The sequence below is a fragment of the Rhizopus delemar genome, genomic scaffold (assembly GCF_000149305.1).
Source record: "Rhizopus delemar RA 99-880 supercont3.7 genomic scaffold, whole genome shotgun sequence".
Lineage (NCBI taxonomy): Eukaryota > Fungi > Mucoromycota > Mucoromycetes > Mucorales > Rhizopodaceae > Rhizopus > Rhizopus delemar.
Window position 1 is genome coordinate 855,261 of NW_027137833.1, and position 14,124 is coordinate 869,384.

At 34.8% G+C, this 14,124-nt stretch overlaps 3 protein-coding genes across 3 annotated transcripts; 2 read left to right on the forward strand and 1 right to left on the reverse strand.

Annotated features, from left to right (window-relative positions):
- Positions 1-708: 708 nt before the first annotated feature.
- RO3G_09527 (uncharacterized protein) lies at positions 709-6,117 on the forward strand (the record flags this gene model as incomplete). Its single annotated transcript, XM_067664112.1, has 11 exons — positions 709-774; positions 831-1,018; positions 1,077-1,203; positions 1,275-1,354; positions 1,414-1,706; positions 1,768-1,874; positions 1,936-2,049; positions 2,103-3,534; positions 3,586-3,701; positions 3,756-5,437; positions 5,526-6,117. The coding sequence occupies 11 exons, from the start codon at positions 709-711 to the stop codon at positions 6,115-6,117; spliced, it is 4,797 nt and encodes a 1,598-aa protein (XP_067520213.1).
- Positions 6,118-8,151: 2,034 nt separating this feature from the next.
- Positions 8,152-8,595, reverse strand: RO3G_09528 (uncharacterized protein; the record flags this gene model as incomplete). The annotated part of the gene is made up of 4 exons (XM_067664113.1): positions 8,152-8,162; positions 8,311-8,339; positions 8,471-8,538; positions 8,593-8,595. The coding sequence occupies 4 exons, from the start codon at positions 8,593-8,595 to the stop codon at positions 8,152-8,154; spliced, it is 111 nt and encodes a 36-aa protein (XP_067520214.1).
- Positions 8,596-10,772: 2,177 nt separating this feature from the next.
- RO3G_09529 (uncharacterized protein) lies at positions 10,773-11,517 on the forward strand (the record flags this gene model as incomplete). The annotated part of the gene is made up of 2 exons (XM_067664114.1): positions 10,773-10,881; positions 10,943-11,517. The coding sequence occupies 2 exons, from the start codon at positions 10,773-10,775 to the stop codon at positions 11,515-11,517; spliced, it is 684 nt and encodes a 227-aa protein (XP_067520215.1).
- Between the last annotated feature and the right edge of the window lie 2,607 nt (positions 11,518-14,124).

A 14,124-nucleotide genomic window follows, 5' to 3' on the forward strand; every position in this document is an offset into this window, starting at 1 on the left:
GAATTCAATAATAATCTCTCCCAAAGTAGCATCAGATCACTGTCTTGAACAGGTTCACTACTCACGCTATTATCATTATTATTATTAGAGATCAATAATTCACTTATATTCATATTTGCATAAATAAAATATTATTAAAAAGAAAGAAGAATAAAAAAAAAAGAAAGGGGGTGACAATACACATGAAAAATGAAAAAAAGATTAGACGCTTATTTATATTAATTTTCATTGGCCCCCTTTTTTTTTTTTTTTTTTTTTTTTTTTCCCAAAACCCTTTTTCATTGGTAAAATTATATAACCGCGTGCCTTCCCATGAGACTACTTCTCCTTATTAATCATCTTCACTTTCTCTTTCTCTTTCTCTCTCTCCTCCCCCAATTCACCCCTTTTAGCCTCTCTACTTTTCTATTTCATCTCTTTAACAGGTATCATTTTTATAATGAAATGTAGTTATCTCGAGATAGATTGCATTGTACTTTTTTTTTTATTTTTTTTTAAAAAAAAAAAGGTTTATTATCACAACTATTGACAAACATTCTTCAATTTAGAGCATAATCCTCCTTAATTTAGAAACGTGGAATAATGAAATGCCCTTTAAACGCGTTTTTGTCTATAAAGGGCGCGCACGTACATTCAGCATCCGATTCGGATCTTTGCTTTATTTTTTTTTTTTTAACTGTTGTCGTCGTTTTCTTTCTTGCATACGTTATGAATGGACAAACAGCGGAAGAAGACTTTTCTTCTTTTTCAATTATCGATCGATTACAACATAAAGTAAATAATAGACTTGCTTTTTTCACTAGCAATAACACTTGTTCGTTTTAATAAAGTCATGGAAAGCTCGTGTTTCAGCTTATGAAGAATTAGCTCAATCATTTCACAAGCCTTTACAAAATTCTGATTTTGATACTTTTGAGCCTCATTTAAAGAAAATGGTGACGGATGCTAATGCTGTAGCTCAAGAAGTTGCTTTGACAGCTATTCTTGAATATGTTGCTAATGCTCCTCATGCTTTCAAGTATATAAAAAAAATGCGATTGCTTTGATCCATATTTAAATAATACATTTTCAAATAGTACTTGTGAAAATGTCATTCCAAGCCTTGTTGAAAAGTGCTTTGGTGCAGCAAAAGCAGGGACAAGACAAAAGGCGACAGAAATAGTTTTACTTTATGCAGAAGTAGATCGACCTGATCGCATTATTGTAAAGCAGAAAAAAAAAAAAAAAAAAAAAGACAGTGAAAAAGAGCATGAGACTGATAAGCTCTATGATAGGAATATATTTTACCGGGTACAACTGCAAAACAACCAAAAGTAGTAGTTCAAACAGTAGTCACTATTAAAGAGCTTGTCAGGTAATGAAAAACAATGAGAACGTTAATACCAGCAATAATAACTTTACATGTCTTGGTAGACAATTTGGAATCAAAAAAGTGAACCCGAAACCAATATTAACATTATTACCAAAACTTTTTGGGCATACTGATAAAAGTGTAAGAGCAGAGACATTTGCATTGACAGTAGACATCTATCACTGGCTGGGTCAATCGATCATGACAAGTTTGTCGGGTTTGAAACCAGTTCAATTAAAAGAATTAGAAGAGGCCTTTCAAAAATTACCAGCTGGAAAACCAACGCCTGAACGATTAGTTCGGTCAGAACAAGTTATACAACAACAGAAAGAAATGACACTGATGGAGCAACAAAGTATATATACAATAAGAAAAAGTATTTGATAGATAACATTAATATACTTCTCTGTGTGTAGCAGGTCCGGACAGTGACATTGAAATGGAACAAGAAATAGACGCTTATGACCTTGCTGATCCTGTGGATATCACTTTAAAATTGCCAGGAAACTTTTATGAACTACTAGTAAATTATCAATGACAAAAATAGGACTAATCTCTAATGAGACCCCCCTCCCCATTATTAGACATCCAAAAAATGGCAAGAAAGAAGAGAGGCTTTAGATGCACTGTTAGCTCAATCAAAAACTCCTAAAATCGTAAACAAGGATTATTCTGAACTTATATTGGCACTCGCTAAGGTAGACAAATACAACCCTCTTCATAACATAATAGACATATTCAAATTGTATAGCGCATTAATGATGCAAATGTCTTGCTTGTTGGTGTTGCAGCAAACTGTGTGGAAAGCATCGCTCAAGGCCTTAGAGCGGATTTTGGAAAATATAAGCACATTATCGCACCACCCATGATCGAAAAACTAAAAGAGAGGAAACCCGTCATCTTGGAACAATTAGCCAATGGACTGAATGCAGTATTTGCTTCAGTGCCCTTACACGAATTGACAGAGGATGTGAGTGTAGCATCAAAACATAAAAGCCCTCAGGTCAGATCAGAGTGTTTTAAACTTGTATCAAGGAGATTGAGAGAAATAAAAGAGATGCCAGGAAAAACAGAAATTAAATCCTTTGGAGACATGTTCAGAAAATTATTGAGTGATGCAGATGCAAATGTCCGCGAAGCAGGTGCAGAAGGTTTAGGTACAATGATGAAATTGCTGGGTGAAAAAGCCATGTTGACCTTTACGGATGGATTGGATGACATCAAGATGAATAAAATCAAAGAGTTTTATGAAAAGGTCACTGTCATGGCCAAAGCTTCCAAGAAACCAACAGCACAACCACAAAAGAAATCAATCGCATCATCTGCAATCAAAAGAGCTCCACCCAAACCAATGGCTAAACTCCTACCAGAGCTAATGGTCGTAGGCAAAGGGCCTCCCGCCAGAACAAACCCACTCAAAAGAAAACCACTGACTCAGTTATCTGGAGGCACAGCTCCAAAAAGACCTGCATTGTCCTTATCGAAACCAAAGCCTGTTACAACTTCTCCAAATATTATTAAAAAGACAGTCAAGTTACCGACAACCAGTGAACCTGAGACAATCAAATACAAATTTTCACAAGAAGATGCTGAAGCACAGGCTACTGAGTTTATACCTGAAAACATTCACAAGGACTTGCAAGAATCTCAATGGAAACTTAGATTGGCAGCTATGGAATCGCTTTGTACACACTTTGAATTTATGGATGAATCATCCATCGAACCAGAAATCGTCATTCGTTCCTTTTCTAAAAAGCCTAGTTGGAAAGAAATGAATTTCCAGGTGATGAGTAAAATGTTTTATTGCATTCAAATCTTGGCCACTCGCTGCTCCAAATTCAGCAAAGCGTGTGCTACGCTGTGTATACCTGCGATGGTTGAAAAACTAAGTGATATCAAGTTGAAAAGGCCGGCTGGAGAATGTTTGATGGTCATTGCCGAAAGGACTTCGTTGCAGTTTGTGCTATCTCAAGCATATCCCGTGCTCAAGTCAGCCAAGTCACCAAAAGTATTATCGGATTCCTTGCTTTGGATTCACAGCTGCCTAATAGACTTTGGTATCGCTGGTTTGCAAATACGTGATTTGATTGATCTTGTTAAATTTGCATTGGGTAATACGAATGTGGCTGTTAGGACAAGTGCAGTTACTGTCTTGGGTGCCTTAAGGCAATACATTGGCCCAGGTATAAAAAAGACAAGGCATAATATTATTAAACTCATTTGTACTTTGATAGAGATTAAATCATTTATTGGGAATGCCAATCCTGCTTTGTTGACCATTATTGAAACAGAATTTGAAAGAGTTTCAAAGTTAGATCCACCTCAACCTACCAAGGGATCTCGTAAAATTGTAACGTGCTTTTCTTATATTTGTGATAAAGTTATTTATTTATTTTTTTGGTAGATGAATGTCGATAATAGGAATACAGATGCCAACGCAAGAAATACAGAGGCTTCAAGTACTCTTGAAAACTTGCTTCCACGTGTAGATATTTCAGGACAATTGAACAAGACAGTTCCAGAATGTACAGACAGTAATTGGAAGATCCGTAAAGAAGGTCTTGATAAAATACTAAGGATCATATCTGGCGCCAATAATCGTATCAAGCCATCTCTCGGTTCCGATTTTCCAACAGCTTTAATACAAAGATTGAATGACAGCAATAAGATCTTACAGATTCAGGCTATTGAAATCACTGGACTTTTGACTGCAGCAATGGGTAAACCATTTGAAAAGTACATAAAGCTGTTTGCAACACCTGTTGTTGCTGTTCTTTCGGACAATAAGGCAAACGTTCGTACTGCAGGTATAGTTACATTAGATCAATTCAGGAAAACGTGTGGCATGGATCAATTGATTAGCACTTTTGCTACTGGCTTGGCAAATCAGTCGCCTACGCTTCGCAAGGATTTGTTGACTTGGTTGAACATGTCCATTCCAGAAGAAACCAAAGCTGCTCATTCCGATTGGATGCCAATGATTAGTCCACTCTTCTCTTGTCTGCAAGATCGTAATGCTGATGTTCGAAAGGCTGCTCAGACCTTTATTCCAATCCTTGTATCTCTTGTTGGCTATGACACTGTTGCTCGCCAAGCGAATGAATTGAAAGCTGCACAACGGCAAACAGTAATGCCACTTATTGAATCAGTAAAGGGATTGACAACCAGCAAACGAAGAATATCGCAAATGGAAAGGCATCCCGAGACAAATACAGATGATCCCGCACCACCCATCACTGCAAGTCCTAATCATACCAAATCGTTAAAAACAGGACTTCCATCGCCAAGACGTATATCGCGCATATCCAGCGTTCCTGAATCAGAAGCGCCACAATCAACATTAACCAATAGGCAGTCTCAAGATAAAAAGGAAGTCAAAAGGCCAATAGATACTCCACATACAGGCTCTATAAAGAAGCCCAGTGAAGGACAACTGCCTGCAACCAACAGCTTTCCCCAGCTTGACGTGCGTTCTCAAAATGAAAAGCCTCAAGGTCTCTTTATGCCTCAACATGTTTCACGTCACCAAAATATACGCAATCCCGAGCCAATGGAAGATGTAGTAGTCAATTATGAACCAAAAATTCATGAATCAAATAATGATCAGTATGAATCTCATCAGATAAGGATCCAGCAAGAACAAAGGCAGCCTGCGGCAAGAAACGATAGCCAAAAAGATCCTGTAATCACTTTAATCTCCCAAATCACCAATGGAAATTCACAAGCAGTTATCAATGCTTTGAAACAATTTGTTAAATTGATCACACAAAACCCAAATGTTATTCTTCCTCACCTTAATACTTTAGTTAATGCCATCAAGTCAACTTATTCCACAGTGGACTCTCGTCATCCAGATTTTACACGACTTTCCAAATATTCAGTAAACGTTCTTATCCTGTTGTTCTCAAATCGTGAGTTAGCTAGTGCTGCCTCTCAAGATTCTTTGCGCCAGCTATTACAAGAACTAGCACACCGCTTGCTAGATCAAAACATGCTCGCTTCAGAATCCGGACCTCAGCTCTCAAAGGCTTGGAATGTTGCAATGGTTAGAGTACTGGAAAACAGTAACTTGAATATGGTATTCAGGTATGATATTCACCAAAAGGGTCAACTTACATTAACATTTCTCTTTTTTAAGTGCTCTCTTCTCTATCCTAGTAAGTTGCTCTTCTAGCCTAAGCACTTGTGATTCTCCAACAGAAAAAGAAATTAAATATACTGAGTTGATCATGAAATGCCTTTGGAAACTAGCTAAAACGATTCGAAAAGCAATTGACAATCAACAGTTAAATCCTGATGAATTACTATATGAAATCAATCGATTTCTTATCGCAGTTCCTCCTACGGAATGGAAGCGTCGAGAGAATGCAAAAGTTCCCCTAGGAGAAATGCCACTTCGAACGATGAAGACTTTATTATTGGAGTTGGTTACTGGATTAAGTGATTCGATTTTAGAGCATTTAACATTAATCGAGAGTCCTGAAAAAAGCTGTATATATCCATATATTCATCACATGCTGGAGGCGAGCCAAAAAAAGAATGAAGGTTTTGCACAGCAGCAGGCAAAATTAAAGCAAGTACAATCATCCCCTGCATCACAAGTGCAGCAACAGATGGAATACATGACACAAGCGAAAACTTCCCTTTTAGGAAATAGACTATCATCCACAACCTCTCAAGCATTCAGCTCATTAGCATCCTCGGCATCTTATCAATCTAACAAAGAAGATCATAACAGCACCATGCATATTGATCGAGAAGTCTAAATACATTCAATTTTTGAGCAGTCATTAAATGTGTGTTTTTTTTAAATTCCCGTCTTCATTTCTTTCACTCTTTGATAACAAACCAAGCAGCAAAATGAACAACTAATATTAACATTAAATACACTCATCGCGAACAAGCTTTTTTATCATGAAAAGGTGGCCCATTTCAATTTAGCTGTGAAGCTTCATTTTTATTTTGGCAATAAAACATAGTGAATAAACACCCTGATTGGTTTCTTTATTGGACTTGTAGCATTAAGAAAAGAATCACCCAAACCCAGTGAAAAACTTTTAAAGGCTTTTCAAACCCTTATCGACAATATAAAATACTACTGTGATCATTATGATACGCTAATAAATCACAAGGAAAAAAGTCCGTCCATGTAGTCAAGAAAGGGGCAACCCCGTCTGTTAAGGCTAGATGTAGCCACTCTAGTAAAAAAAAAAAAAAAAAAAAAAACGGTGAGGTTAAAGTTGATTTTGCCTACAAGCAGGGGCACGTCAACCATGGCTCTTCCAAATTTGAACTATTAAGTCGAGGCTTTCTCCTGACATCAAAAAATGGATTGAAGAGATTGTTGAAAAATTTATGGACTGAAAGTTCATTAAGGCTTTACTTTGCTTAAATGAGAAAGAGCCTGGTACGTTTGAGAATCATATTGACATGAACCAATTTCCACCAGATCTTTTAATAAATGCTATGATGTTCAGAATGTTATTATCAGATGAAGGTATTACTTCTCAAGAAAGTATCATAACAAAAAAAAAAAAGGAGGGGAGAGCTGACTTACAGTTAAAGTATTCAAAAGAAGAAAAGAAGAAAAAGCACACTTTGTTTAGAGAGCACGTTGACACTTCTTTTATCTCTTGGCTTTCTCTTCAGCACCTAGAATTATTACTAAATACTGAAGAATGGTACATGTTTCTACACATAGGATATGCGCCTTTTTTTCAATGATTTAAAGGTTTATTACCGTCTTTTTACAATCGTCGTTCGTAATCCTGTCACAACAAAGGGGCACCGACTTATTTTTCATCTCTGATGTTAGAAACAGTACATACATGCTCAATAGTTGAATTTGCTTAAAAACAAAATTGCTGGTAGACATCTTCCAGTTAAAACGATGATGATTGATTGTAGCCGGATTGAGATATTTACAACCCATAAGGCCTTTAATACATCAATATATTGTTGTACCATTGACATATTAAATGGGCATAGGAAAAACAAACAAGACCAAGTATCAAAGTTGTTAATTCTAGAATAGAGAGTATAAAAGTATGTGCTACAACCAGAGTTATTTCAAATACTATGATTATGCTATTTGTTTGATTTTTTTTAAAAAAATGAATTCTGGGAAAAACTTTCCTTCTTTTTCAGTTATTACTATGAAATAAAACGAATATGGAGAAAGGATACGCCTTTATAAAAGCTTTCATACAACTGAAATTAATTAATATAGAGTATTATTGAGTTTTATAAATTTCAGAAATAACATCCTTCAGCACAACTCAAAATTGTTATATATCTCAAGCGAACAGAAACCCAATTTCAAAACTATATTCATAGGCTGCCTACCAACTTGGCTGTAGGATATAATGAAATGCTTGCAGCAGCTTCTATTTCTGCGACTATTAATGTATTCGCACTTATTCCAATGCTAGCAGCAGCGTTGGTATTAAATCTAACAACGCCGGTAGATACGTTTAATCAACAACTCCATGAGACAACCAAGGTATCAATAACATCGCCAATTATTAAATAACAACGTCAGTAATCTATAAAGCAACAGCCAACTGTAAATAAGTTGATCTACCAGTTATGCGGGTGGCAATGTTTTTTTTTTTTTTTTGTGAAGAACGTCTAATTATCCAACTTAAAATTTTCTTTTATTCATATAATTCTGCAATTGCTAAAGAAATATTAATGAAACTTCACCAAAAAAATAACTTGCAGAACTATATGTTTTCTTTGTAAATAAAAATGCTCATCATCATAAACATAAGAATAGTACTTAAAAAAGAGTACTATGATTAAGGTAGTTCTGAAATTTAATATTAAAAACTAGGTTGAAAACACAGTTATGCCGTAAAAACTAGACAAATTTACATTTCCTCGCTTATTATTTCCTTAACATTAAATACAGTATCCTTTTTTATGCATCATTTTTTCTTTTTGAATGTAAAAATTACCTATTTGTGTAGTACAAGAAACAGGATTTCTATAAATATAGTTTAGTAGAGCTACAGTAACCGCAATCCCAATGGGCGGGTTTATGGTTTCCAATAGGTGGCTTCTAATTTTTCATTGTTTAATTTTTATTGCGTAATGACTGATAGTAAATAAACTTACTGTATAAGCTCATTATTTACGTACTTCTCAAACATGTTTACTGAGTGGTGAATAAATGGCATGATCTCCTATAAAAAAAACGTGAAATTCAATTACCATGCGCTCAATTAGTCTTAAATTACCATTTTGTATTTGTGTATAAAGCATTATAACCTTATAAAAAGAGGAGTTAGGACAACAAATAGGAGTTTTAAAACATGTTGATAAATTGACTTCTTGAGAACAAGCTTTTAATCATGTCTTGTAGAATTATGGATCTCTTTAGCAGTCCGATTGAATATTTCAGATGCTCGTTTTTTTTTTTTGCAGAGTCTTTGTTACTTGTTCTAAAGTGTTGTGGGTATACAACATACAATATTTTTCTTTCTTGTGTAATGCGGATGCCTTCTTTATAGAGAGTTATTTGTTACTTCCAAGGAATTTTGATTTATCCCCTGATAGACTTTGATTTCTCGAAAACGTGATGACGGTAAACTGGATATAGTATAGCCTACTAGGCTTTTATCTTCAATGATATCGTCAGTAATGCTTCTTTGCTGTTATAACAGTATAGTAAAAATGACAGAAGGTTGCTTTGTTTTCATTCCTTTTATTGTGGAACTACTTCCTATGTCTAAAAAACAATGTTACCAATTATCCAGTGTATTCAAGACTATTGGATGGACGTTCACTATCTATGTCATAAGAAATAGTTTTTGCTGTTCTGTTCTGTCGGATCACATGGCGTCCACAGCTTCAACAGTGGCTAAGCTTTGTTTTGTTAAAACATCGTTTTTCTTCCCGGTATTACTAACTGTACACGATTAGCAATTTAGTGGTGGGAGAGCTGAACTCAGATTTTCGTTCTACATTTAGACTGTTTACATTAAAATATCGGATTAGCCTATACACCCTTCGCTAGAGCTGGCACCCGCTACTTTTGTCCGACCGTTCTTTGCCTAGCTCCCAGTTATCCGCCTCTCAGTAGAAAGGTTTTTGGACCTTAGACATGCCTACGACTGCTTCCATGTTCTGGTGGTGATTGCTTCATGATAAGTTGGCCGTCACCGATACTCGCTACCACTGGAAGGTCAAGACAGTCGATTCCCCTCTATGTCTTATTTGTTCCGATGTAGCTGAAGACACTTTCCACTTTACTGTGGGCTGTCCTATGAAATGGCAATACTGGATAGACCCCTTTCAGCTTTTTCATTAGCAGCTACAACAAGGGATAAAAAGAGGTGGCTAACCAATTATTTACATAGTGAATGTATTATCACGGATATGGTGAATTGATTACGTTAAGTTTTTTATGGCCCTGTTCATGTTTTCGTTCATTTTTACAATAAGCAGAAAGTTTATAGGACAAGCCAGAATTATGAGTAATTACAAAACTTAATCAAATGTTAATTATTACTTCATAAAATCTAGAAGACACATTAATTAACAAAATTATGTATGATAACTATGAAAATCAAATGTGTGTATTAAAGAAAGAGCATAATTGGGAGATTTACTTATTCTCGGATAGCTCAGTTGCCTAAAACATTTATTCAACACTCAATAAGCACGTTTGAGAAGTACGTAAATCATGAGCTTATACAGTAAGTTTATTTACTATCAGTCATTACGCAATAAAAATTAAACAAGGAAAAAAACGTCCTTTTGGAGCATGCAAACCGTCTTTTGAAAAATTAGAAGCCACCAATTGGAAACCATAAACCCGTCCTTTGGAAAAATAAAAACTATTCATTGGAAATTATTTTTCGTTGCTAGAGCTACTATATTCCTTCGCAGAATACATCAAGGAAATCTATATCAAAAAATTTAAAGGCAGTAATCAGATATCACATTAACTCTACATTTCTATTCTATTTATTTAAATGTTTTCTTACAATGTACGTCTAAAGACGGCACAAGAATAAAAAAATTTGAAAATTATTTTTCCACCTTGTATTTCAAACCCCGTTCACTGGCATTGCGGTCACTGTATTATCCATTTGAATCATAATGACCGCGTGTATGTATGTGTATGTCCTTTTAAGTGTTATGATGCACTACTTGTGTCAAACAAAAAAAATGTTTATTCATTTATTTCTTACTATGTAAAAAGGAAAAAAAAATGAGATCATATTTTCTATTACTTTCTGGCAGAATTCTCTTTTTGACATCCCATCTTCGGCTATATTTATGATTTCTGGAAGGGCTCCGAATGAAATCATCTATTTTGAACGTTTTAATATAAATATGACTTGATCCTTTTTTTCTGTTTTATTTTTTTCCAGTCTTTCTCTTGTCTATTTTTATCAAATACATATACAGCATGAAGTTTTCAATTCTCGGTTTAACTGTTCTAGCTTTTGGCTTACAATCTATCGCTGCTGCTTCATGTAATTGTGATTCAAGCGATATTGATTGCTTGTCCCAATGCGGTAAAAATTGTCTCTTTTATCAATGAACATAATAGATTCTCATCTATCTCTCTTTTGCTAGTTGAAAACACCAATCAATGTATTGATGACTGTGGTGGTGATGTTACCTGCTATCAAAACTGTATTAGTGGTTGGCCAGGTGTAACCGAATCTCCTGGTACTACTACAACTGCTACCAGAACTTCCACTACAAGATCGGAAACTCGTACAACCGAATCAAGTAGAACCAGTGCCGAGTCAACATTTTCAGAAGTTAGTCCTTCTACATCATCGACAATAACCACATCATCTTCTCCTACTGAATCTGCTATTAGCCAAGTATCATCTGCTGTCGGTTCTGCAACTTCTGAGCCCATCTCTCCTTCAGTTATCACATCCGGTGTAGTTTCTGTGTCTTCTGCCCCTTCTGCTTCTGTCTCTTCCGCTGCAAGCTTATCTGCCATTGCCTCTGCTAGCTCATCTGTCGTTGCCTCATTCAGTTCTGCTCAACCTTCCGCTGTTGCTTCCGCTGTAAGCTCTGCTTCTTCTAGTCTTGCTGCCTCTACTACAACTACTCCTAACAGTGCTATTGGCTTGGCACCTGCTCTCGGTGTCACGTTGTTTTCTGCCGGTCTTGCAATTCTCGGATTTGCCTAAAAATACTTAACACCTTAATATTTTACTTGCTTATACTATTTTACTTTTTATTTAAAATTTATCCAGAAAGTACCAATACTTCAATAAAAACCAATAAACAAAACACTTGCTTTTGAATACGTCAAATAATAAAAAGCATGGTTGCACAAAATAGGATATTAAAAAGAAAAGGGCTTATGACTTATATTCTGATACACCATTTACTTTCTTTGGCAAATTGTGTTTCTCTCACTTTGTGTCATTGAGAAGGATAAGTTTGACTCAGTCGTACTCTGCATGAAAAATAAGGACTGACGTTTATTAAATTAAAACGTTAACCTAAGGTAAAGCTAAATAATAAGATACAAATTTATGTGTCTAAATAAATCGAATATTATATTTCTTTTATCATTATAAGTAAGTAAATATAATCTTTGCTATTAATTTTTCAAAAACCCCAATCTTTTAAAACAGCTGCCTTACATTACACAAGAGAGTTAATACTGTCGTAATTAGGAATATGTGTATACGGCGCAATCTTTCGATTATGTAAATTACTACAGCGCCAGGGTGAGTAAAGAACTGTTGGTTCGTTACACCCGAACCGATTATAACCGTCTAGATGCAAATGCATGTTTTCCTTGTCAACAATACGTGATGATAGCTTAAAGTAACCAACAGTGTAAGTTGTATGTTAAATTACATCATGTTAATAAAATCCTGTCATTACTGGAATTTTCCATCATATCGGATTTGTACAAAATATAAAAAACTTTGTAATACGTTTCATAGACCTGTAAGCTCTTAATTTGTTTGTTTACTGTGGAAATACTGTTATACTTGTTTTGATTAACAGCATTACCAATAATTGAAATAGTAGTGCTCTACTAAAATTTCAAATAACCAAGGCTCTCTACATATATTGTTTGCAATATTTATTGATTCTTCAAAAGAATCTATAATAAGTAAGTCTGTTCTGCATAACTAAGCTTTCTATCGTCATAATGAAATGGTTTGTATTTGTATTAAAAGTATTTTATAAAACAAATTTTATTGGCCTTCGGCTTATCGGCTTTGTATTGACTGTAGCGAATTCAGGGACGATTGGTTTCTTTTCTTGGTAATTGTCTGTCTCGTTTTTAAGGGAACCTTCCATTACATCTGATTATTATTATTTTACTGCTAATTCCTTCCGAAATTATTCATTAGTTCATGTCATATGATCACTTTAATTGTAAAATTTATTTTTCTTTGAGAGGGAACTCCCAGATTTTGGTTTTAGGTTTCCCGCCTATTTTGTTCTTTAGAATGACGTATAACGTTTAAGTTAAAATAATGCCATTATTTATGATTAGACAACACATTTCGGTTCTTTAACGTGCACAGCCTAAATGGCACATAAAGCCTTAGAGCTTGATTAATAGGATATGGCTTTGTATTGGTTCCCAAGTCACCACAATAAACTTTTCTTACACAAACTGTGGAGAGCTCAATCTAAACTACTATATATTTATATATCAAAGGGAAATAATTGAATTTTCTAAGTTAAGTAAACCATTAAGTGTACTCGGTTTGTTTTCTTCAGAAAGCTTTCTATAATATCATACTATTGCATTTAACTTCAGCCTTCTGAGCCAGCATTAAAATTTCATGTACTTTTGCTTTCTCAAATTAGTTGAGAATTGATTAATGTCCCAACACGAGCTATTAGTTGGCCCATTCCTACGAGCAACACGGATACAAAAGTCAGGTCTAATAAAAATGTAAATAGAGTACTGTTGAGAAAATAAAATGCTCATGCAAGGAATACGGGGAAAATATAACAGGAGTGGCCTCCGTAATAAAGCTGTTAAAAGAAGTGTATGTTAATAATAGTAGCAAGGATGCTACAGCATGAAAAATAATCACATATGTTAACCCCAGTATTTTTAAAGGGGAGCAAGAAAAGAATAACCACCGAAAAGATTATATGTGATAGTATGATAATCTGTAATGCTATTGAATATTATAATTAAAAGTATATTATTTTCAACGAAAAACACAGATGTCAAATTGTCTATGGTACAGAAGTACAATGCAAAATACAGAATTTGATTTACCCCTTTTCATACAACAACATCAAAAGGCGGGTTAAGCTTTAGTTGATGGAACAAATCATTTTACGAGTTCCTTTTCCGAGCACATGTTTCCGATACTTCATTAGAATCATGAGATTCTAAGACTTTATATCATTCTTGTTACCTCCCAGATAATGTATGGAGTAACAAGTGTGTTTTTTATAAGCAGATTATCGCATGAAATTGAAAATTTAAAATATCTATTAGGGATTTAAAGAAGAGAAAAATACAAATAAGCTACTTGATAAAGGGTAAAAATATAGTCACAAATAGGCAGAAACGATTAGACCTATCAACTATAGGGCTTGGGCGTCTTATATGTTATCATGCAAAACATATACTGGTTTCCCTCCTTTTTTATTGTTCCTTCCTTATCCTTAAAACAACTTTTCTTTAAACTTGCATTTAAAGGCGCTCTCTACTTTTTAAATTCATTTTAAATACGTAAAGAAGCAATGAATGATAATTACAAATTCTCCTGCGACAAAGCCGGCGCGGATTACACTGATAA